This window comes from Mustela lutreola, chromosome 11 (genome assembly GCF_030435805.1).
Source record: "Mustela lutreola isolate mMusLut2 chromosome 11, mMusLut2.pri, whole genome shotgun sequence".
Classification (NCBI taxonomy): Eukaryota; Metazoa; Chordata; class Mammalia; order Carnivora; family Mustelidae; genus Mustela; species Mustela lutreola.
In genome coordinates this window covers 3,765,526-3,789,859 of record NC_081300.1, presented here as the reverse complement: position 1 = coordinate 3,789,859, position 24,334 = coordinate 3,765,526, and the positions used below count along the sequence as shown (strand labels likewise).

The 24,334-nt window shown below is 43.5% G+C and overlaps 1 protein-coding gene across 4 annotated transcripts in view; it reads left to right on the top strand.

Annotated features, from left to right (window-relative positions):
- ZNF407 (zinc finger protein 407) overlaps positions 1 to 24,334 on the top strand; it is a 440,363-nt gene that overhangs the window by 379,060 nt on the left and 36,969 nt on the right. Inside the window, exon 9 of one of the 4 annotated variants that reach the window (XM_059139577.1) lies at positions 19,801 to 20,037. The exons of the other annotated variants lie outside the window; for them this stretch is intronic. Within the exon in view, the coding sequence (XP_058995560.1) occupies positions 19,801 to 19,853 (53 nt within the window). The 3' untranslated portion in view covers positions 19,854 to 20,037. Of the gene's footprint in view, positions 1 to 19,800; positions 20,038 to 24,334 lie in introns of those variants that run through there. 4 annotated transcript variants of the gene reach the window in all.

Below are 24,334 nucleotides of genomic sequence, written 5' to 3'. Positions count from 1 at the left end.
TTTCCTGGCTCACCTACTTGGTAGCTACAGTCTTCGTTTTCTCATTTCCTTATTTGGGACTAATTTCTAACTTTCCTAAATTAGGTGATTAAAATACATGGTAACAGTTACACGTCATTTTGAACTCAAGCACCATGTAGTTTCAAGTCATTTCAGTGTGAGAATCATTACAACTTTTATTACTACTTCTGTTGTTAACATTACTCCTGCTGTGATAGGACTTAGGATAGGGTATATTTCCAGTGCAAGGTACTAAGGCACTGGTGCCGTATTAAACTGAGTGAACTACCTCGACTCCGATTCCTGTTTGGAACGATTGTTCTTACGTGGCAGGTGAGGTTTAATGGTGTGGGTCAAACTAGTAATGTAGACTACTAACTTCCAACGTGTCCCACCAAAGATAAGGAATTTAGAATAAGGAATACTGGTAATAATTAAGATTCAACCAGAGCTGTTACAATTGTCATTTTCATCCTATGAGTTTTCCCTTGGTCTGGTTACAGTAAAATTACGTTTTGGTCTTCTTTTTCTGATTTCTGCCCTACAGTGACATTAGCTTTGTTTCATCCTGGCATCCTTTAGCTAGTGACCCTACTACCAGTTTTTCTGTATTTCATCAAAGCACGTCAGAAGAGCTGAAAACAGGAGAGAAGCATGTATTTGTAGCCACTTTTATCACAGTTGCCCTGAAGGCCGAGTAGAAGGATTTTATTGTGGTAGAAGGATTTTATTGTAGCTTACCCGTTAGTTCGCCCGGTCCCAGCAAAGCAACTTGAACATTCCTACCACCTGGAGACTTGGCCAACTCAGCATAAAACGAAGATATAAAGCTGAGTGTTAGGAAGGACGAGTTCATTTTTTTTTTTTCTTTCCAGAAGTAGTTACAAGGCATATACTGTGCTTAAGGTATGAAAGAGAAAATGCACCATTATATCTGAGATCTTGGTAAATGATATGTAAGTAGCCATTACTGTTACTAATTAAGGACACTGCAGTTTACCAAGTACTTTTCATTTCCAGTACTCACTCAGTTAAGGGAATAGAATCACTTCCCCCAGGTTTTCTAGACCTGCTAGAGGGATACTTTGTAACATTGGAGGAGGTTAATTGCTCAGTTTTTAAGGGTTAATGATTCATATACTATGTGTCAGCTTTAGGGAAGTTTGAACTATTTTTTTCCAATTCCCACATGACTCTCCTTTGCAGAAGGGTTAGACATTCATTTATTTTAGGAAGGGAGGGAAGATGTCAGGACTGACGTTTTCCTTATTCTTTGTGGAGCAGCCACGATGCGAGTCCCATTCAGCAACCGCCCGGTGACTGCCATTCCTCAAGGTAATTAAGTGGTGATTGACAAAGTCCGGTTGGTTCATAATACTTGACTTTTGACGAACTGACCGGTAGCTCCACATCCAGGCTGTCAGCAGACGCTCATGGCTAATCCCCTGAATCTCTCTGCAGTCAGGTCACTGTCCCCTCCCCCACTGCTTCCTCTGGTCCCGGAGGCCACCATCTGTCGTCAGTAGCCTCCTCGCCGTTCTTCCTGCTGCCTCCATGCTCTGCGGCGTTCGGTTTTCAGTACTGCTGCCAGGGGAACCCTTCAGAAACAGACTGTCCAGGAGAATGTTCTGTGATGAAAGAAATGTTCTAGCTTTGTGATGTTCACGGGTCGCCACTCCCCACATGCGACTGTTGAGTGCTTCATATGGGGCTAGTGCGACCAAGGACCTGAATTCTCAATTTTCTTTCATTTTAGTTAATTTAAATTTTAATTAACATAACCACAAGTGGCTAGTGGCTACCATATTTGCCAAGGCAGTTCTGAAACCTAAGTCCGTGCCTGTTCTTTGCTGCTCAGAATCCTTCATGGCTTCCATCTCACTCACAGCGAAAGCCAAAATTTTCACACTTGCTAACACAACTCCCAGGCTTCATCTGGATATCTTTTTCCCTTATGATCCTGCTCCAGCCACACTGGCCTCCTCACTGTTTCCAGACATAATAAGGATGCTCTGACCTCAGGGTCTTTGCACTTACTGTTCTCCTGCAGGCAGCCACGTGGTCTGCCTTTTCTTTTACTTTCAGTCATTGCTCTTGTCAGCTTCTCATCAAGGTCTTTTCTGACTGCCCTATTTAAAACTGAACTTTCCCTGACCCCCCCATCCCCATCATGTTCCACACGATGCCATTCTCCAAGGTGTTTAATCAGAGACTGGTACATAATACTCCATCAGATCTCTATTCTGTCAGCCAATGTTCTTGGCTTTCAGAATATACGTGAAAGCATCTGTAACACTCTCGCTTTTACTTATTTTAATTTGTACTATTTTTCACTTCTTCTAGAGTAGAAGCCCCATACGGACGGGTTATTCACTGCTGTGTTCCCATGTCCCAGAAAAGTATCTGGCACATCATACGTGTTTAACTCTCTTGATGATTAAATGAACAGGTGAAGGTAATAGCGTTATGAATAATCTAGCAAAGGGTCCACTAAAGCAAAGTGTCCTTGGCTTCAAAGAGAATCGCTGTAAACACAGCTGAGGTGGAGTATTTAATCCACAGTAGTCCACGGTAACTTGAGAAGAAAAATCAAGTGTAGCATTTGAATATAATTAATAAAATGAAGTTAGTAAAGATTTAATTTGGCATCATTAAACATAGCATTAACTTTATGATCAAGGTTCTGTGATAAATGTATGGACCTTAAGTTAGCTTTAAAGGAAATTTTAGTACATTTAAAAAACAAGGAATTAACCAAGTCATATTCTCTGATTGCATTATGGTAAACAGTAAAAGTTAAAGTAGGGAAAACAATCGCCTGTAAATACTAAAATAGTCTATAATATGGGAAAAAAGCAAGTAAATTAAGAATATAGTGGCAGACTATTTAAAAAGTAATAATAAATATAATGTCCTTTTAGAACCTATAGAAGTTGACCAGTTGAACTCAGAAATAAATGCAGTCTTAAATGCTTTTATAAATGTTTTCATTTATTCATTGAATTCATTCATTTGTTGAATTTCATTCCAAATGAATTTCCCTATTCATTATTTTCTGTATTTCATTTCATTCACTCGTTCAGAAAGGAAAACTGATTGAGGATAGTCCCAAAATGTCACCAAAAAAAAGGAGTAATAAAGTAACTCAGTCAAAGTAGTAATAAGTGATCTAGAAAACAGAAAAACAAAAATTAATAAGTTCAAGATATTTTGGGTAGAAATTAGGCAAGTCTAACAAATTAAAAAAATTTGAAATGAAAAAAAAATTTTTTTTAAGATTTTATTTATTTGGCAGACAAATCACAAGTAGGCAGACAGGCAGCAGAGAGAGGAAGGGAAGCAGGCTCCCTGCTGAGCAGAGAGCCTGATGCGGGGCAAGATCTCAGGACCCTGAGATCATGAACTGAGCTGAAGGCAGAGGCTTTAATCCACTGAGCCGCCCAGGTGCCCCTGAAATGAAAAAACTTATTATAACAATCGATCAAAAGACAATGCTGCAAATAAAATAAGCTGTATAATGATGTAAGGTTGACAAGTTGTAAAAATGTCAGCAGATGGTGCAAGAATAAATTGAGACCTTTTCTTTTTTTAATGTTCTAGAAAGTTTTATGACATGGGACTGCAGGTTTTGCAAGTCTGAAAACTTCAGGAGTACACTTTTTGAGCCCACAGTCTTCTACAAAACACTCATATAATATTTCTGAACACCCTCCATCCCTTCTCACTTCCCAGTCTCGGAAGCCTCTCTTGGAATAGAGACAGAAGGTCTTCAATAAAACATACTAAGTAGAATGATCTGTCCGTGCACATTTACAAGTCTGTAGTGTGTTAAAAAAAATCCCTCAATTACATCAGGAGGCTAAAGAAGAAAGTCAAATGATCATCTTAAAGACCAAAAGGATGAGGGCACCTGGGTGGCTCCGTGGGTTAAACCTCTGCCTTTGGCTCAGGTCATGATCCCAGGGTCCTGGGATCGAGCCCCACATCGAGCTCTCTGCTCAGCAGGGAGCCTGCTTCCTCCTCTCTCTCTGCCTGTCTCTCTGCCTACTTGTGATCTCTGTCAAATAAATAAATAAAATCTTTTAAAAAAAGACTAAAAGGACAAAAGAGGCATTCGATATAAAACCATTTTGTAATGAATAGAAACTGAGCAAAACGAATAGATGGTGTTCACATATTTTCCTTATCCAGTAAAAAAATATGAGGTAGCTTACACAAAATATATAAATGGTACAAAATACTTACAATCTTAAAAATATAAAATAAAGGTGAAAGTTTTGTAAAGATAAGGAGCCTGCCAGGGATGAGAAACTGAGTTCCTCACACATAGGACAGTCTACCAGCATCTCTCAGAGCTGTGTGGTGCAAAACCTTTTCCTCGAAATCAAGGGCAGAATGAGACTGCATGTGAGAACTGTTACTATTTTAAATAGCTCTGAAAGTTCTGGTTAATAAAAAATAAAATTAAAACCAAAGTAAATAGGTATAGAAAGAGGAAAGTTACTGTTTTGCTCATAAATTGTTCTCTGCCTAGGAAGTTGTGTGAGAATTTTTAAAGATTTTACTTATTTGTTGGCAAAAAGAGATCCCAAGTAGGCAGAGAGACAGGCAGAGAGAGGGGGGGGAAGCAGGCTCCTTGCTGAGCAGAGAGCCCGATGTGGGGCTCAATCCCAGGACCATGGGATCATGACCCGAGCCAAAGGCAGAGGCTTTAACCCTCTGAGCCACCCAGGCGCCCCGAAAATTTTAAAACTATGAAATTAATGGCTCGGTAAAATGGCCGAATACAAGAATAACATACAAAAATGAAGGACCTTCCTATACCGTAGCTGTAACCAATTAGGAAAATACTAGAGGGATAAAATCCCATTTACAGTTTTGACAACAACAAAATCAAGAACAATGTTCATGCCCATTTCAAGAAGTTAATTTCTATATTTGAAAAAAACAGGTTTTTTGATAAGTATAGAAGGTGAATTAGTGAAATGTTTAGTATTTTCACAATGGGAAGACAAGCTTGCTTCCTCTCTAATTTGTAGTTGTAATTCTGATAAACCCTGAGCAGAAAAACTAGAGTTATAAGATTTACGAAGTTACAATAATGAAAACATGCACCATGGATGGAGCTAGCAGTCCCTGGAACTGTCGTTTCTATGTGTTCCTGTGTCTCAGACAGAGCCCAGAGCATGGACGTAATTCATCGCATTTGATCCTTGCTCCAGATGCAGAAAGTGGATTCCCTCTTTCCCTCCTAAGATGAGAAAACCCATCTTGCCTGAGATCTACTAAATGGCAAAACCAGGACCCAAAGTGAAATACGTCGGATTTCAGAGCTCTGAGAAGATGTTAGCAAGAAATCAAACAAGTTAACAACGGTGTATTAGATGTGATTAGTTAACATATATGTGTGTATGTATATGAATGTGCGTATTCTTTGAGAGGACTCACAAACCAACAGAGAAGGGATATGTCATTTAATATTTAATAAATCATGTGAGACTTAGGGTAGCCGGTAATCAGCTTATAGAGTTTTATTGGACACAGTTCCCCAAAATAAGTGTTAATGCATTTAAAGAGTTAAATACAAAAATAAAGTATAATAGTTTACAGAAATAGAATTGAACATGTATCAAAATCCTGATGAGAAAACTTTCCCAGAATTTTAACAAATCAAAGAAGCAACAGAGGAACAGATTGATAGTTTTAGCTATATGATAAACTAAATTTTGTATGTCCAGAGTTCCCAGAATAAAAAGGCAACTAGAAGACCAAGAAAGGATTTTTCATCAAATAACACATTAACATTCTGTATCTTTTTATATAAAGAGCTCATGCAAATCAACAGGAAAAGCACTGCAGACAATAAATAGGTAGGTTAGAAAGATGACAGAGCAGTCATCAAACAGAAAATACTACTTCTAAAAAAACATCTGGAGAGGTTTTCGTCGTCCTAGTAATTCAACAAACATAAACTTTGTTTTTAAACGAAAACAGCAATTATATTCTTTCTATCAAATTAGCAAAAGAAAAAAAGAGTTTGACGTAATGCGCATCTCTTGTAGCTAATAGTTTTCTTGGCTTTGACTTTTTGGGAAATAGCTTGATGATGTGAAACAAGGACCTCAAAAATTGTCCGCATCCTTTGAGAAAGAGAGGGGGGAAGAGAGCAGAGAGCGAGCTGCCTGCTTAGGCCGCGCTGTCTAGGAATGGTAACCTGGGTGTCGTGGTGGGGAGAAGGGTGTGTGAACTTGGCAGTGATGTTGGGTAGCACGCAGCCCTAGCGAGGGGCAAGGAGTGGTTGGGAGTACGGCCCAGGGTTTAAGTTCTGCAGGTGCCTTTTAGTAGCTGCGTGGCATGCGGCAAGAGACCGTCCTCCAGACGTGGGTTTCCGCGTCTGTCAGGTGGCGCTGATACTAGGATACGCGGCCTGAGAGGTTCGGAGGGAACTAGCTCTTGTGAAAGTCACCACTTCGCATACATCACCTGCTAAGCCTTGAGTTATTAACCCTTGGTCTGCTGTCATTAATGATAATAATGAACAGATATTAATTAATTATTATGATTAACAGATATGAATTCTCATTTTAATTATAATTAATAAAACATAATTAATAATGTATTATCTATAAGTAGAATGAATAATTAATAGTAGCAAATTTTTGTAACCGCTTGTCTCAGTAACCGAGGGAATCCAGCAGCCAAGGAAAGCAACCGAAGTCTTGGGCTCCAGCTCAGTGGAGCTGCCTCAGGTTTCAGTGCGCACAGCCGACCGCCTGCTGCTGCCACACATCCTTGCTCCCAGGACAGCCAGAGGCCGACTTTCTGGGGCTAATATCACTTGTAGTTTGAGAGCTTTGTGGGAGGAGGAAGGCTGCAAGGTGCTCACAGCCGTGGGGTCCTAACTGGGCAACGTGCAGCGCTCTGGCTGTGGGAGCGCCCCCACCCCCACCGGGATACAAGTTGCGGTGGGGGCCGGTGGAGTAACTCCCCACCTGAACTAGAACCTGCGTTCAAATGGGAAGCTATCTGTTGGGTCACCCCCATACGCTCGTTTCGGGTACTGTTGGAGTTGAAACAGTTCCAAGTCAGTTCTCATTGTGGTACTGGTTTTGTTTTTGTTTTTATTTTAAAAGATTTTATTTATTTATTTGACAGAGAGAGAGAGAGATCACAAGTAGGCAGAGAGGCAGGCAGAAAGAGAAGGGGAAGCAGACTCCCCGCTCAGCAGAGAGCCTGATGCGGGGCTCAATCCCAGGACCCTGAGATCATGACCTGAGCTGAAGGCAGAGGCTTAACCCACTGAGCCACCCAGGTGCCCCATGGTACTGCTTTTTTGTTGCTCGGTTTTGGTCGGTCCACAGCAGACCGTCTATCTGGAAAGCACTGTGCTAAATTATTGTTTGGTTACAGATGTCTGAGTTTGGGGAAGAAAATAAAAGAAAAGGGGGTGGGTAGGAATCTCAAACCTTCCCCCCAGAATTCATTGTCTAACCTGGAAGCAAAAGACGGTTACCCAAATGCCAAATGCAGTCCATCGTACATCAGGAGGTGGGAATTCAGGATTCCGTTTGACAGTAAGGTTTTGTTTGTGAACTTAGTGAGAATGTTACCTCAAAGAAGTGAAGCCACATGGAGAGTTTTTATACTTAAATTGAGTTTCCAAGAACTCCTGTTTGCATCCCCACTGGTTTCTCTGGTTTCGGGGTGGCCTGGAAGCTCAGCGCGCTGGTGGGCGAGCCCCGGAGCAGTCCTGGCCAGGAGGAATTCAATTAGGGCTGATTAACATACTCGAAAATAAAATCCCTCTATCCTCTGTGTCTTTTGATTAATTCGTCATATACTTTTATCCTTTAATCGTACCACACAGAAGACGTACTTACCGTTTCCCTGGTAAGTCGCGGTGGTGAAATAGCACATGTGGAAGTCCAGGGTGCCGCCTCCGAGTGAGCCGGCACTTTCCGCGACCTTTTAGCCACGTTCGTCTTCACATGGGCCGTCGTATTCTCATTTTACTCTTTATTAAACATTCAGACTAGTGGTTCTGAAGATTTCATTTAAAGGGTGATAAATTTAAAATTCCATGTAAATGGTGTCTATTTTTAAAGGAATTATCTCAAAATAATTTCATCTCATAGGCATGTACTGTGGCAGATGTTTGCAAATCTTGGTATAAAACTGATTGAAATATTTTAAGAAAACTGAAATAATGTCAGTGGTAAAATTTATTTTACCAAGTGCAGATGTAAGACATCAAGTTCTCAGACTGATGGCAGAATTAACAAAAAACACCATCTGGTTCAATAATTATCTGAAAATACCCATATTCTTGGATATGTTTAATACCACTTAGTCCCCAGCTTTATTTTATCTGGGTTTGCACACCAACGAGACTAGGTTGTACAAAACGAAGACTATTTCCATCTGATCATTTAAAAAAAATGTGTGTTTGCATGAATAATGAATCTTTGAATTGTTACTAAACAAGCAAATTATTTGCGTGTGTGTCACATCGGTTATCAAGTTTGCACATGTGACAGCTTCAACAGCCGTCACGTAAAATGCAGAGAGCTTGTAACCATATGTTTTTGCTTGACAAAAAGCTAAAACTCAAGATCAATTTTCAATATGGGATGCACAAATTAACACTTTAAAATGCACCACAATATGTACAGCTTGGCAAAATTTGCAGAAATAGCACGTTTCTAGATATTAACTGATATCTTTGGATTCGACCTTAAGGTATTCAATCATTTTGATTAAAAGACTGATTTCTCATAAAACCACAGTCTGTTGGAGGCGCAAAGCCAATGACATTTGAGCATTCATATATTTTCATAAACTTTGAACAATGTCAGTGAGACACCTCTTCAATCTTGGCCACACAACAGCAGGGCGTTCAATCTTTCTTTAGCTTAAGACAGAAAATTTGAATATCAGCACAGGGTTATAAATGTGGCAGTTCACGTGGTGCGTTCCATGTCGATTTTTAAGGAGCAGATCCGTGCGATGTAGAGAGCATTTCACGTCGGCGCTCTTGACCAGCATGTGCCCTCTCCCTGCCCCCTCGCCTCCCCCTCCCTAAACCCCCCCCCAGCCGCCACAGCCGGGGCAGGGGTTCTGGCTCTGGTTTTGTAGAACGGTTCTCATGAAGATTTTCTCAGGGATGGGGGCGAGGGGTATGCAGCTGCTCCTCATGCTGGCGGCCGCCGGGGGTAGTCAGTGTGCCCTGGTGCAGTGCGTGCCCCGACCGTTCTTGAGCAACTTCTCCATCTTTCGAACATAATAATTAGTCATTATGCTGCCAAGTGTACCTGAACCCCTTTGGCCTCCCAAATGAGGTCTTCGCAGAAATTGGACGTTCTTCAAATACTTGCTTTTTTAATTGTGCTGTTCCGTGCAGAGTGACTGTCGTGTGTGGTGGGTGAGATGTGTCAGGTTTTCAGCTTGTTGTGAGTAACACAGTGTTAAGTGTATTAACGTCTACCACAAATAACACGTCTCTCTCTTCAGAGTGTGGTCTAGCTAGCAGCTTGGGCAAAACCAGATGAGCCATGAGGGGAAGAGGAACAGTTCTGTCTTGCCCAAACAGAAAAAACTACAACATTCTGCTAAGAGACAAGGAAGGCACATTTTCGTATGTTGTATTACACGACAGATGTCTGGAATTTTTTTTACCCAAAAATCCCTTCAATTGTCCTAGATGTTCTCATTGAGCGTATCCCCTAGTATCAGATGGAAAGCATGGTTAGTATTCGTCCACAAAGGGTATGAGAATATGGAAGTCCGTTTCAATTGCCATAATCCCTCAGAATTACCGCTTTATAACCACATCTCTGAGTCACTAGTGCAAGGAGTCCGAGTGTGTGTGTTTCGGATCATCGACACACACCACACCCCTCTGATGGAGAACAAACGAAGGTTCTGCATCGGTAAAGGTAGACTTTGTCCGTAATGCCACGTCGGGAGAGGCGGTTAGGAAGTGTGATTGTGATCGTGATCGCAGTAGAACTTGGACCTGAGACAAAGGCATAACCTGAGGGAGCGGCGGCTCTTCTGGATGGGCGTCGCATGGTTCCAGAACTCACCGACGTGCTCTTCTGGATGGGCATCGCATGGTTCCAGAACTCGTCCACGTGCTCTTCTGGATGGGCATCGCATGGTTCCAGAACTCGCCGACGTGCTCTTCTGGATGGGCGTCGCATGGTTCCAGAACTCGCCGACGTGCTCTTCTGGATGGGCGTCGCATGGTTCCAGAACTCGCCAATGTGGGCATTTTACAGCTACGCAGTTCTCACAAACACATTGAAAGTGTAGTTCAAGCCGTGGCGGTGTTGATCCATCTGCGTCTGGTCCGGGACTGGGTGTTGGCGGATCTGACATGCTTGGCCACACATTCCTGTCCAGCAGATCTGTGGGCCGTGGACTGTGCTCAGGGTGCTTTGCCTCCTTGGTGGCCCTGGCCTCTCCACAGAGCATCTCCTGGGCACCGGGCCCTGCGCTGTGCTCAGACCTACCTCAGGAAAGGCTGTCGGCCCTGCCCTCCCAAAGTTTGCATTCCAGATCTAAGTGAGCGTAAGGCAGTGACAGCTCATGAGAAAACAGTTCATGCCCCATGATGGAGAGTTTCAGACTCTTGCATAGGAGTGGGGACTGCGCTGCCTTCCATGGGGAAGCCATCTCTCAAGAAGAGGAGAAACTCACTCTTCCCGGAGGCGAGGGCTCGAACATGTCCCAGGCCCTCCAAGGAGGAGAGCAGGCGTCACCGAGAGACCAGCATGGTGGGGTGGGAACAGAGGGCAGGGCTTAAGAGGAGGCCAGGTATGCCAAGGAACACCTGTGGATTTTTTTTTTTTTTTAAGATTTTATTTATTTATTTGACAGACAGAGATCACAAGTAGGCAGAGAGGCAGGCAGAGAGAGAGAGAGAGGGAAGAGGCTCCCCACTGAGCAGAGAGCCCAATGCGGGACTCGATCCCAGGACCCTGGGATCACGACCCGAGCCAAAGGCAGAAGCTGTAACCCACTGAGCCACCCAGGTGCCCCCATCTGTGGATTTTTATCCAGGGAACTCCAGGATCAAATTTCAATCTAAGAATTTATTTTTTTTTCCTTTGTGGAGGGTAAATGGAGGGATGGGGCAGAAATAGGGGATCGTTAGGCAACAGTCTGCACTGAGGTTTTAACCATGGAGACCGGGTTGGTGGACTTGCTGGGCGATTACATAGGGGAGGTGGGGCAGGACCAAGGTGAAGGGTGACCTTCAGCTTGAGCAAGATCCATTGACTTCTCTGATTCAGAGCAGACCACCGATGTAGGAGGAGTTTACGTTGGGATGGGGTGTGAGGAGACAAGAAGAGGGCCCAAGGTGGAACCGTGAGGAAACATGAGGTTCAAGGTCATCAAAAGCCAGAGAGCCAGCCCTGGAGGTCAAACACTGGGCAGTGGCCAGGAAGAAAACAGACAAGAAAAGAAGTCAAGAAAACAGTGGAAGAATTAAAATAAGAATCTCATGCTCTACCGACTGAGCTAGCCGGGCAGTTGGAAGAATTAAAATAAAATAAAAGAAAGAAAACAGTGGAAGAAAGATATAGTCATCTGTATCTACTGCTTATAAGATATGGAGAAGAAAATCCTTGGTGTGGCCTGTCTTGGAATGCCGTTCACACCTCAGTGCTGTGCAGCCCTTCCCAGCATGTGCACACAGTTCCGGAGGCCGGGAGTCTGAAAGCAAAGGACCAGCGGGCTGTTTGTCCTCGGCTTGCACGCCTATGTCCTCACACTGTGTCCGAACCTCTCCTCCTCCACCCCTTCTTGTAAGGCCACTTACAGGGTCAAACTGGATTTGCTCCCCGACCAGTGACCTCAATGCACCTTAATTACCTCTTCAAAGGCCCCGTCTCCAAATGCAGTCATGTTTGAGGTCCCGGGGGTTAGGATTTCTATGTAGGCATTCAGCCCAGAAGAGGCCCAAAATACGCATTTTGAACATATGCCCCTCAATGACTCTGATGCCACTGGACTACTAACCCCACTTTAAGAAACATTGAAGTGTAATTCCCCAGCACCCTGGAAACTGGAGACTGGGTGCAGCCAATAGGCTCTGGTCCCTGACAGGAGAGCGTGGCATCTCAGGAAACGTTCCCCCACGTGCCTCTGAGACTTTGTGTGTACGTGTCCAACGCTCACACTGTTGAGTCCCCTCAGTCTCCCAAAGTGGTGAAGTGGAGGGCGGTGGCCTGCAAGCCTAGATCGGATGCCCCGTGAACAGCCCTGTGTTGGACTCCACGCACGTATCCGACCTGGGGTTTTGCCACAACAGCCGAAGTCCGTATCAGAAAACAAGTAGGAGCGCCTGGGTGGCTCTGTCCATTGAGCGTCCAGCTCTTGGTTTCAGCTCAGGTCATGAACTCAGGGGTCCTGAGATCGAGCGCCCTGTCGGGAGGCTGCTTGAGGATTCTCTCCCTCCGCCCCTCCCTCCACTCAGGCACGTGCATGTGTGTGCGCTCTCTCTCTGTCTTTCTCAAATAAATCTTTAAAAAAAAGAAAGAAAGAAAGAAAGAAAATTAAAGTGCATCAGGTAAATATTTTAAAAAAGAAAAGAAAAGAAGTGTGTCAGTTGGTCTGTGCACTGCTGTGTTTTCCCGGTCCTTCATTGCAGGCACGAATAAAGTAGCACCGCTGGCGTCTCAAATACCAGAATTAAAACAGACCCTTTTTATCTAAGTGCACATAATATCGGCAGCCTTTTAGTTTCATTCATAGGCTCCATCACTGAAATTTCATTCTTGCCATGTTCTGGTTTGCTCCTTTGTGCCTACATGTGCACACGTAGTGGATGAAGCAGAGAAAAGTTCACGAGGCATGTCCACTAAACTGCTGCCCTTCAGAAACGGAAGTTGGAAAGCCTGTGTTCCATCTCAAGCACTATTTATTGTGAATGTTTTATATAGCCCAGCTAACTTCTCATTGAGCAAGCCTCAGAGCAGTTGGCATGGGTTGGCTGCAGAGGGCAAAAAGTATCAATACCCGTATCACGCATGGACCCGCTCCCTCCACACAGCAGCTGCTGGGAGCCCGTGAGCATTCGTCAGAGCAGACGGGGTGTCCCTTCTCACAGCTCAGAGTTTATGCTGCACTGAGATCAGCGGGACGGGGAAACGGGCCTACCACGCTATTCAAGGTGGTGTGTGTGGGAGCGCGTGCAAGAGCAAACATGCATGTTTCTCCTTCAGTTCTTCGGTGTCTCCTGTATGTATGTTTCTGTGATCTGTTACTCCTTCGTGCAGACTATTGTCATTAGAATATGGTGAAAAAATGTCATAGAGCTGCAATTACAGTAAGAAGAGATAACTCTAAACTCAAAGTACACAATAGAACTAAAAGTTACGATGAAATTAGTTTTTTTAGCTTTATTTATTCAGTGTTCCAACATTTATTATTTATGCACCACACCCAGTGCTCTGTGCAATTCATGCCCTCCATAATGCCCACCACCAGGCTCACCCAACCTCCCACCCGCCTCCCCTCCAAAACCCCTACTTTGTTTCTCAGAGTCCGCAGTCTCTCATGGTTCATCTCCCCCTCCGATTTCCCCCAACTCTCTTCTCCTCTCCATCTCCCAATGTCCTCCGTGTTATTCCTTATGCTCCACAAGTAAGTGAAACCATATGATAATTGACTCTCTCTGCTTGACTTATTTCACTCAGCATCATCTCCTCCAGTCCCGCCCATATTGATAAAAAAGTTGGGTATTCATCCTTTCTGATAGAAGCATAATACTCCATAGTGTATATGGACCACATCTTCTTTATCCATTTGTCTGATGAAGAGCATCTTGGTTCTTTCCACAATTTGACAACTGTGGCCATTGCTGCTATGAATATTGGGGTATGTGTGGCCCTTCTTTTCACTACATCAGCATCTTTGGGGTAAATACCCAGTAGTGCAATTGCAGGGTCATAGGGAAGCTCTATTTTTAATTTCTTAAGGAATCTCCACACTGTTTTCCAAAGCGGCTCTACCACTGTGCATTCCCACCAACAGTGTAAGAGGGTTCCCCTTTCTCCACAGCCTCTGCAACACTTGTTGTTTCTTGTCTTGTTAATTTTGGCCACTCTAACTGGTGGAAGGTGGTATCTCAATGTGGTTTTGATTTGAATCTCCCTGAGGGCTAATGATGATGAACATTTTTTCATGTGTCTATTAGCCATTTGTATGTCTTCTTTGGAGAATTATCTGTTCATGTCTTCTGCCCATTTTTTGATGTGATTATCTGTTTTTTGAGTATTGAGTTTGAGGAGTTCTTCACAGATCTTGGACATCAGCCCTTTGTCTGTGGTGTCATTTGTAAATCTCTTCTCTCATTCTGCGGGTCACCTGTTTGTTTTGTTGACTATTTCCTTTGCTGTGCAGAAGAACTGCTGATGAATTGTTGCCAAAAAGGCTTATTTAAGAAACAACATTATGTGGGTGAGGTCCATCAAGAGGGTAAAATTTTAAAAATACATGTAAGAAAAGTTAATAATAAAAATAAAAATACATCTAAGAATCATAGTGTTAAGTGTAAATAAATGATAACAAGGAAAAATTGAAAGTGTTCCTATAAAATAGATATGTCAGATTATGGGATATGTAAAACAAGTGTTTCTAGGAGAAAAGTTCATTCTGAAAATCACATGACCTTTTGGGGGTTGGTCACAGACTATTAAAAGAAAAGTGGTCTTGAAGAAAATGGTGTGAACATGATTATGCCAGGTTCATTAGTATACCTGAACTGTGAATTTTCAAGTTGGAAATTTAAAAATGTTACTCCCGAACTTCGCTGGATTTACTAGCCGCCAGCAACAGAAATCAGAGCACTGCGTTAGATCTCACTTGATCAGTGGGAAGGTATTACACATTATTATTATATACTATTATCTGAAGGATTGAGATTATATCTCCACAAATCACATTGTGGATTAAATTAAGGCTTTCACAGATTCTGTCTGAAATATAATTGGGAATTATCTGCATAATTTGGATTGCTTTCAAAATGTGAACTACTGGAAATATGAATTGTTAGCCTGGCATTTCGACGGTGTTAGACTTCTCTAACTCTGTAGCCTGATGAGATATTGAAAGGACGTGCTTTAGAAACATCTTCGACTCCACCTACGCACTGTCTTTTCTGGATACTTTTGGCTGGGGGTCTGGCTAGCTGGTGGGAAAATGGAGCAACGTGGTTGAGACCCCACCTCGCCTAGGAGCTCCTCTGGCAGCGGCCCCTCCCCAACAGGGTGCCAGTGGAGTGGCTTAGAAAGCACCCTGTTCCTGCTGGGGAGCTGGGGAGGGAGAGGCCCAGAGAAGGCCGCCTTGGCCCAGGCCCTGCCCTGCTCTGCTGGCCCCACCTGGAGTCCTGGAGCAGGGCTTCTGCTCCAGCCAGCATGGCCGCAGGAAGGACAGGGCTCCCCCCCACTCCGCCACAGACTCGCCTTCTCTTTAGGGATTTGCCATCATTAACAAACGCTCATTAAGTCAAGGTCAGTTTAACTTTCTAGAATCGTGGGTTTGCTGACCTGAAAGCTGTCATTCCCTTTTACAAATAGCAGTTCACGCACCGTAGGGGCCGCACGTGTGTTCTAACAATGCTGACTGCAGGTCTCCCGCATCACCTGTTAAGGACCAAGTTGAAGCAACTAAGGAAGGTCGTTCACGGTTTCTGTGCTGTTAAGTGTGTCATGGCCACCACTTCAAGAAACAGCTTTAAGGAACATGAAAGCAATTCTTATACCTAATAATGCAGTGAGGTAATAAAATCAGTGGATTTTGATAATATTTATTTTCTGTTCTTTAATTTTTGCACAAATTAATCTTGGAGTGGTTCTGCCCATTTTCTCTTTCCTTACCTCTTTCTCGTGAGGAGAAAATGGATAAATTTTTTTTAAAAGGACATTGGTAGTCTTTAGAGTGTAGAGAAAATTGATCAAAATATTAATTAGACTTTTGTTTTGCTAGTTTGCATCAGACAGATGGAGCTCTGATCTCTAACAGCACCATGACTCATGAAACTGCGTGTGTACTAAAATGCCATTATTAACACAACAGTAGTTTTCAGCAGTTGGTAATTATTGGCATAATTAAACATTTATCAAGAAACGAGTATTTATCATTCATTAAACTTTCATTAAAAATCCATCTTAGCGCAGGCTAGATTAGCCAGTGATTTTCAAGTGATAACTTCTTAACTTCTGGCAGGAATAGAGAACATTTTCATAATAACTAGAGTTGTACACAAGGTAACGTTCCAGGAATTGTGGGCAATTATAACATTTCAGATTCATTTTGTATTAAGTGTATTTTAAGACTTGGCCCCAGAGTGAGAAGGTACTTGGCAATACTCTTCAGGGTTCCCAGCGTTTGGCACTTCTTAGCAGCGATCTAGCAAAACATGTTACCCTTGGCAAAGGAAAGTTACTGGCGAGCAAGCTCTGTCGTACTATTTACATAATTTAAATTCCCCCAAAACATGGGTGTTTACATATTTTCGGATAGGAGAGTTTCCACCATGCACGGCAGCCAGCCTAGAGGTAGGGACACCGGCAGAATCACACAGCAGCACCCGCGCCCCAGGCCATCCACCATCCGGCTCATGGGCCACTGTCCCATGTCTGAATAGCTGTCTCATCACATGGGGCCTTTGTCACAGATTCTGTCACTTTAGGTGCAGACCGTGGTGGGTCGGTGGATATGCTCAGTTTCACGTTATACTGAGTTTCATGTGCTCATTTCCCAGAATCAGCAATAAGACCTAAATGGTACAGTATTTGGCGTGTGGGGAATTGTGTCTGGTGGCCGCTCTCAGCAACTTTCTTCTGCTTGTACTTGTCTGACTTTATTAATTATACCTGATGTCGATTATCCAGTCCGATTGCCCCCAGCACCACTTGAAGGAAGCATACCTGGGTCTGTGTAGAAAGTTGAAATCCCATGACATGGTAACGATAGCCTTCCAACCTTCTCTTCCTGTGACACCACGGTAGACGTATGTATCCCATCGTGTGGTTTCCGGTCACACTTTACCCCCAGTCACCATGGACACACAGTTCCATGCTGGGTGCCCCTGCTGAGAACACACATGCGTGGGGAAAAGTGGTCTCATAGAACAAGCTGCTTGGGAAGCTTCACATATATACTAGAGCTTCTGATCTTACTCAATATTCAGCGACTTTGCTTTTGTTTTCTCCTGGGCAAAAAATTTACTGTATCAGTGCTTTTATGTCACAGGAATGAATTGAATTTGTACCCTTTAGTGCAAACAACAATAGACAGAGTGGTAACCTAGTGGAGAACAAATAGACACCCCGTCCCTTTTGGGGATTCAGAGAGGTTCAGAAAGATGGAGCTGACGGTGGAGAGGTGGCAGATAAAAAGAGGCCAAAGCAGGAAAGAATCCGGCGGTCATTTATTACCATGCCATCTTCATAGTGTTTGCTGAACCAAGGTGGAGAGTAATGATTCAGACAAATGACGTTAATCATAATAGCTGGCCCTTTGGCAAAAACGGAATACCTAGCATTGCAGCAGGAGACCTAATCAGATCCTCCAAAACTTGCTTCCAAAGGAGAGAATTTTCTGTCTAGTGTTTCTGTCGATGGCGTCCCAGGGGACATATCATCTCTAGAGGAAACCGAGAGATAAGAAATTGTGCCCTCTTCCTTCTCCTTTCCCTGGCCCCCTTCAAGATAATCACATTAGACTCGATGAGTAATATTTATGGTGAAACATATTATTTTTATATCTTCTCCGTATTTATCTAATATGATAAGATGGCGAGTGCCGTAATGACTACTCAAGTCATATTTTCCGTAATCCTGATCATCAGAGTTTAGCTCTGCTCACTTGGAAATGATTTTAAGTGGCCTGGTGCATCATGAAACCAAGCAGTGTCACACACACACACACACACACACACACAGGCCTGTGTTCCGGGATTCTGCGTGGAAGCATAGTGAGGTCTGTTCAGGAGTTGACTGATGGTGTAAAGCGTATTTTAAATTCATCTGGTGAACATTTACTCAAAGAGGGTACTTAATGTCCTCCTTGATCTTTAAGATATGTTAAAAGCTAGTGAAATAATTTCATTTGTCTTTACCCGGTGTTGGATTTTTATGGATTTTTTTTTAAAAAATTAGCCTTATCTGTAGAATGTGTTCGTTATTTTTTATAGATACTATTTCATTAACAACAAAACCAAAATTCATTTCATCCTAAATACTTCCTGATTGATTAATTAGGAACATTTCTCATCACTTTCTCATGCGCACTTTGGCGCTGAGATACTTGGAGCATAATGTGATTGTGTAGAAGCGAAAACAATGTAGAGACCCCGTTACATATCACCTCCGGGGGGCAGCTGTGTTGACATGTGGGACGTTAATGTACACACTTTAGATTCTTTGCTTGATTTGCTGTTTTCTTCTTTATAACTCGAGGTAAACAGTCTGTGCTGCCACAGAACATGCAGGTTAAGTGTTGTTGCCGGCTGTTCTCCATCATTAAAGTAAGCAAGAGTCAGTCACGGAGGACGGACGGAAGCTCTTCACCTGCAGGCGCCTGGTCATTTCCCGTGTCCGCTGCGCGCAGTCTGCTGGGCAGCGCTCGGGCCGTCTGTAGCACGGCGCCACGGAGCGAAGCAGGGAGCCGCGCCGGTTTGGCTGACTACAGTTCAGGTGTTTTCACATCCCCCATCCCAGTGATGAATTTGGGTTTTGTTTTTGTTTTTGTTTTTTTTAAGTGCTATTCATTCAAAACTTTGTTTCTGTGGTTCTGTGTGGTTTTTTTTTAAGATTTTATTTATTTATTTGACAGACAGAGATCACAAGTAGTCAGAGAGGCAGGCAGAGAGAGAGGAGGAAGCAGGCTCCCCGCTGAGCAGAGAGCCCAAGGTGGGGCTAGATCCCAGGATCCTGGGATCATGACCTGAGCCGAAGGCAGAGGCATTAACCCACAGAGTCACTGAGGCCCCTGTTCCTGTGGTTGTTGCCTGGTTCACCCAAGTGCCGGATTCATCTGGGAACACAGAGTTTCACAGATGAAAGCGGTAGAATTCTGTTATTTTAAGTAAGTGGCATCTTGCGTTCCCTCATTGTCGCGTTACGATACTTCCAGGCCTCAAATAAGGAGACAACGCAAATCGTGGTCCCCCCCATACCCATCGGAGAGCAGCGTGGCCGGCGGAACAGAGAGATACCCTGGCCCTTTGTATCTGATCAATAACCAATTTATTAGTCATCACATCCGATAAATAGAATACTGTAGACATTTGTTTTCATCTAGCAGCCAGCGGGCAGGGGATCATTTTCTTTTTTTTTAGAAATTAGAAGCTGCCATGCATGAGAAGGTACATGACTGATTGGCCGTGCACCAGACGCTGCCAACCGTCGTCACTGGACGGCCTGTCCCCGGAAGTCTGGTGTGCATCAGATCACCAGTGGGCACCGTGTCCACTCGCCTCTGGACCATATTAGAAATGCCAGTTGCTGACTTCTGAGGCTTCTGTTAGCTGAGCTATCTCGTGATAGGGAGAGGTATCACACCAGAATAGGATCTGTAGGTATTAGTGTCAAGAAGAATAATGTCTTGCCTGCCCTTTCTCCCGGTTATTGCCCGGGTTATACAACAACCAGGATGAGTCAATAGAAAACAAAGCAGCGAAAGGAGGCAGGAGCGGGGGGCCGAGGGGAAGCAGCAGCGCCGCAGAAATGCACGACTTCTGCTGGTGCCAAAAATAGTGTGCAGCTTCTCTTCCTCCCCGAGCAGGAGCGTGCGCCAGAGTGCCTGACATAGCCTCGTCGGCATCCCCCGCCACGTGACGCCGGGGCCAAGCCGAGGGTACCTGCCGCCGGGGCTGAGAGTTCCAGAAGCCCAGTCTAAGTTTGAGCAAGAGCTTATCAACCCTCGCAGCTGGATTACAGTGATGATGAGAAAAAGACTGTAATTCTTTGATGTCATTCTCATTGTGATTTACGTAGAGGAAAACAATGTCGATAGACAGAAAAAAAGAATCTGTGGTGGGGGGGGGGGGTGGTGCCACTTAGCAGTTCCTTTCTGAGCGAGGATCCTTTATTGTTTCGCGGAAGAGAATCCATCCCGCGTGCGGTTACAGCGACACACCTGGATGAATCAGGTCTACCTTGTTCACGCCCAGGATGAGGAAAATGATTTATTATCCTTCCCTAGAATTTCTCGGAGCGTTCTAAACTCTAAAAGCGGATTACATTTGCGATTAAATCCTAACAAATGTTGTTTTAACTAGACTGCAGTGTGTGTTATTGACAACAAGCGACTTTTCTTCTCAAAATAACATTGGTGCTTAGGCATGCAATTTACAAAAATGACAAGAAAGGGTGGTACTTTTCCCAAGGTGAATGTGAGTTGACTGATTAGCTGGTATTTTAACTTGGATTCTTGCAAATTACAGACATAAGAAACCCTGCAATTTATATGTACTTTAGAAGTGAAAGCTTTAATCCCGTGATTCATGAAAGTAAAGTGGTAATAATTTAAGTACCATATTTTATTTATTCCTCAGACTTGTCAGCTGATACCAGAAGTATTTCTACTATTTTGGGGTTGCTGCCTTTGGCCACCTAATTGCTTCTTAGGAAGTAAGAGGGAAATTGCTTATATAACTACACGGATTGTCTTTGGCAGCATCGAGCCAAGGCATCAATCAGTCCATCTGGGTAAAATCACAAGCTGACTCCGATATTGCTAAATATTTATACTGTCAAATACACACAGACATCCAGATGAAAGGAGGCATTCATTAGGAATTCTCCAGCTTGTCAGTTTAAAGATGTAGATTAGAGCAAAACCTCCCACTATGGTACTGAGTGCTCAAGAAAAGTCTATATTTAGCCATTCTGAGCAATAAATATCATCATATTGCCTCATTTAGGTAAATAGAGAATAAATATTGTCAAGATGATCTAGAGATAATGTAAACAGATCCCTGTTCAGACTCTGTGTTACAGGGGAAATTCCAGGACAGTGATGTGCCGATGATGCTTTTTGGTTTAACCCTTCTTCCTAATCACATCCCCCTCCTCGTTTTGGTAACAGAGATCATGTTGCTGACAGATTAGGGGAAAAGATGAAGGAAAAAACTCTTTTTAGCCACAAAGGTGATTTCAAGTTATGGGAATAGAACACTAATTAGTGCTTGTGCTGCGGTATTGTCTGAAGAGTTGCAAAAGCTGCTGCCGAAAATAAAGATATCTGCAGCAACGGCGAAGTTCATCTCCGATTTGAACAGAGCTGACGAAGCCCGTCGGTCTCAAGGGCACGTTCCCGCTCCGAGGCCGCGGCATGACTTGACAGTTCACTGAGGCTGCGCTCACACTGCAACGTCTTCTATAGCCCCGGCCTGGGAGAGGCTCTTCCACACCGTGAGAGCGCGGGGTCCGGGGCTGGCACGCGCGCACCGTGGCTGGGCTGAGACCTGGGCAGGCGCCCTCGGTGGCGGAGCCCAGGACGCCTCCTTTGCAGGGCATGCGCTCTGCGCTCTGCCCTGGTAATTGATAATCTCAGAAGTTATGCTCAATGGGAATTTTAACTGATGTCAAAGTTTTAGTTAATTACACTAGATGATTTTTTTGAGATTAATAATTAACATCTCTCTTTATAACTAAATATCCATAATTAATCAGCAAATCATAACGTGAAGACTAATTAACTTCAAACTCAAATCTTAACAGAAAATCCATATTACTCTCCAACATCATTAATTACCAGAGTAATCAAAGTTCCTCCTCTTGGGATAAAACATAAAGCTTTGTGGGTTTATCAGCTAAGCTGTTGGCACAGAAGACTTACCAAAGTAACTTTAAATGGCATTCCCGCTTACAAAATTACTGGATTATTCCAACACATTTTCATTGGCCAGACACTGCATTATCAACAAGCCGCTCCCAGCAGCCGGCTGTGTGACCAGGACAGCAGCAGCTTCTCCATGGTATCTGGGGCTTGGGTTTTTGTTTCTGGGGTTTATGGTTTTTTTGTTTTATTTTTGTTTTGTTTTGTTTGTTTGTTTCCACAGGAGGTTAACATAGCAGTTTCTGGCGGGCAGGCCGTTTGGTTCACCGCCTTCAAAACTACCTTGCGCCCCTTTGTCTCTCTCCCCCCCTCCCCTCTGCCTCACAGAAAGCCACGGAGCTGGTTTTAAATGATTAGTAACAAGCCAAAGTGCATACCTGACATGGTTCACACACGGGGGCTTTTTATTCAGTACTGTCAGTTATTAAGCATTAAAGACAACTTAAAAATAAAAGGGATATTTTGTAAAAAGGAGGAGTACAATGCAAGCCCCCTCCCCCCGAAAAAAATTAATGTGAACATCCCAGGATACAAAATGGGACCGTTCCCACTTCTGAGAGTGGTGGCACCACTATTAAAAATTGAAAAGTGTCTTTTTGGGTTTTCATGTAGGAATTTAGGAGTTAAGAGTGTATTTAAAATCCATGTTTCAATTATTGTATCACTTAATCTTCCAAGTGCATACATCGAATACATTCTTTTGTGTGGCAGCTGTAAAAATCCTAAGTAATTTTTACTGTCAAGAAAACCCTGAATAAATAGGGGCTGTTCAGTTCGGCAGATATGTGAGGTTATGTGGTGGCAATCAAGAACTCCCAGCACTTCAACTAATGGGTTATGATCAGAAACTGTTCCTAATAGCCAGCTAGAGGGATCCGAATATGAAGATTTCTATAATTTTGTTGTCAGCTTGTGATGTACTCTAGTGCTAATTATTTGGAACAATTATGTTTTCCTAATAACAAAAGAAGAAGCAGTGAATTAAGCAGGCTTACCTTCAGATCTTCAGATAACAATTTAAATGCACTTGCCATTAAGAAATAGCATTTCTTTTTGCTTTACGGAGCCCTAATTATTGAAGATGCTTGTCTTTTACAAATCCTCTGCCTCCACTTCTTTTAAACCTGTTTCGTGTGTCAGTCTACACTGATGACTCAGTGACTAGTGTTTTCTCAGTCTTAGGTTTATGCCCGTACCTCCCATAGGCTGCTTACTCCGGTTAGTTATTCAAAAACCATAATTAGTGCAGTAATTAACGTGTGGATCCTTCAAAGAAGACTGCTGGAATCATGGGACGCCTCTCGTCACTCTCGCTGATGTGCGGATGATAAAGAGACTCAGGGCCGTGTGACAAGAGATACGTGTTATTGCATATTTGCTGCTGCGGGGAGGTTCAGACAGGACCTTGGTCCACAGAGCCCCAACGTTGGCAAAAAGTAATTATCCACACTGTTTCTATAATTCAACTAGGTGTTATCCTGCATTTGCAGCTGTCAAATCATTTGTTTTAAATGTTTTTTTTAATATCTTATGAATACTGGAAAGTTTTGAGTTTTGCACGTTATCTCTTAACCAATTTCCAAGCAGAGGTGCCAGGCCTGCTGGCTGGCTGCTGGCTCTCGGGCTTGTGTTGTGTTTCTGGTTTTATTTTTGTTTTCTGTCATCCATTATGGAGAGAGTCTTTCTCCACAAATTGATTTCAGGCATGTGATGGTAATTTGAGTTGATGCAGGTTACAGTTTCAAAATTGTAGTCATAAGGAAAAGGCTCAATTTCATACATTTCCCCAGGGAAATTTTTTGGTGAAATCTCTGTTTTCTCATAAGCTGGATCTGTTGTTTCGCAGCCATGGTAAATGAGTTGTATACAATTAGATTTGGCTGGCCTGACGTGGAGAGAGGCACAGGGACAACTCTGTCACATTCGCTGCCATCGAGCTGGCCTGCTCTCCGTGGCCACTTCAGCCGGAACGCTTGGCCTTCAACTTCGTAGGGACGTGTTCCCGCTGTCGCCCAGTGACTTCTCCCCAAATTCCACAGTGTTTGGACCCCCCCCCCCCCCGGGAGCTCACTTGAGCAGGGCTAAACAGCCCAGTGAGACCAGTCATGCCCTTCCCAACTGGCAGAGGCCTTGAGAAAGCCTGAGGCTCTGCACACCTTGCCTTGTGCAGAGCTCATGGATGTAGGGTGCTAGATGCTGGGTACTGGGCACTGGGTACTGCGTATTGCTGGGTAACAATCACATTTAAAAAAAAAAAAAAATCCGTGTTAATTTTGAGTGGCTGTGATTGAGTCCCATGTTTACGATGTTGAGAAAGAAGATGATGGGTGTTGATCTTTATGCAAAATGGGGTGAAGAGACTAAAAACTGTCTTCTTTCCCATCTTATCAGTTGGATTTGTATCTTTATACATCTTTACACCCTTCACATCCTGTCATCTGTTCGGAGTGCACGGTATGTATCTTCTCTCCGTTGC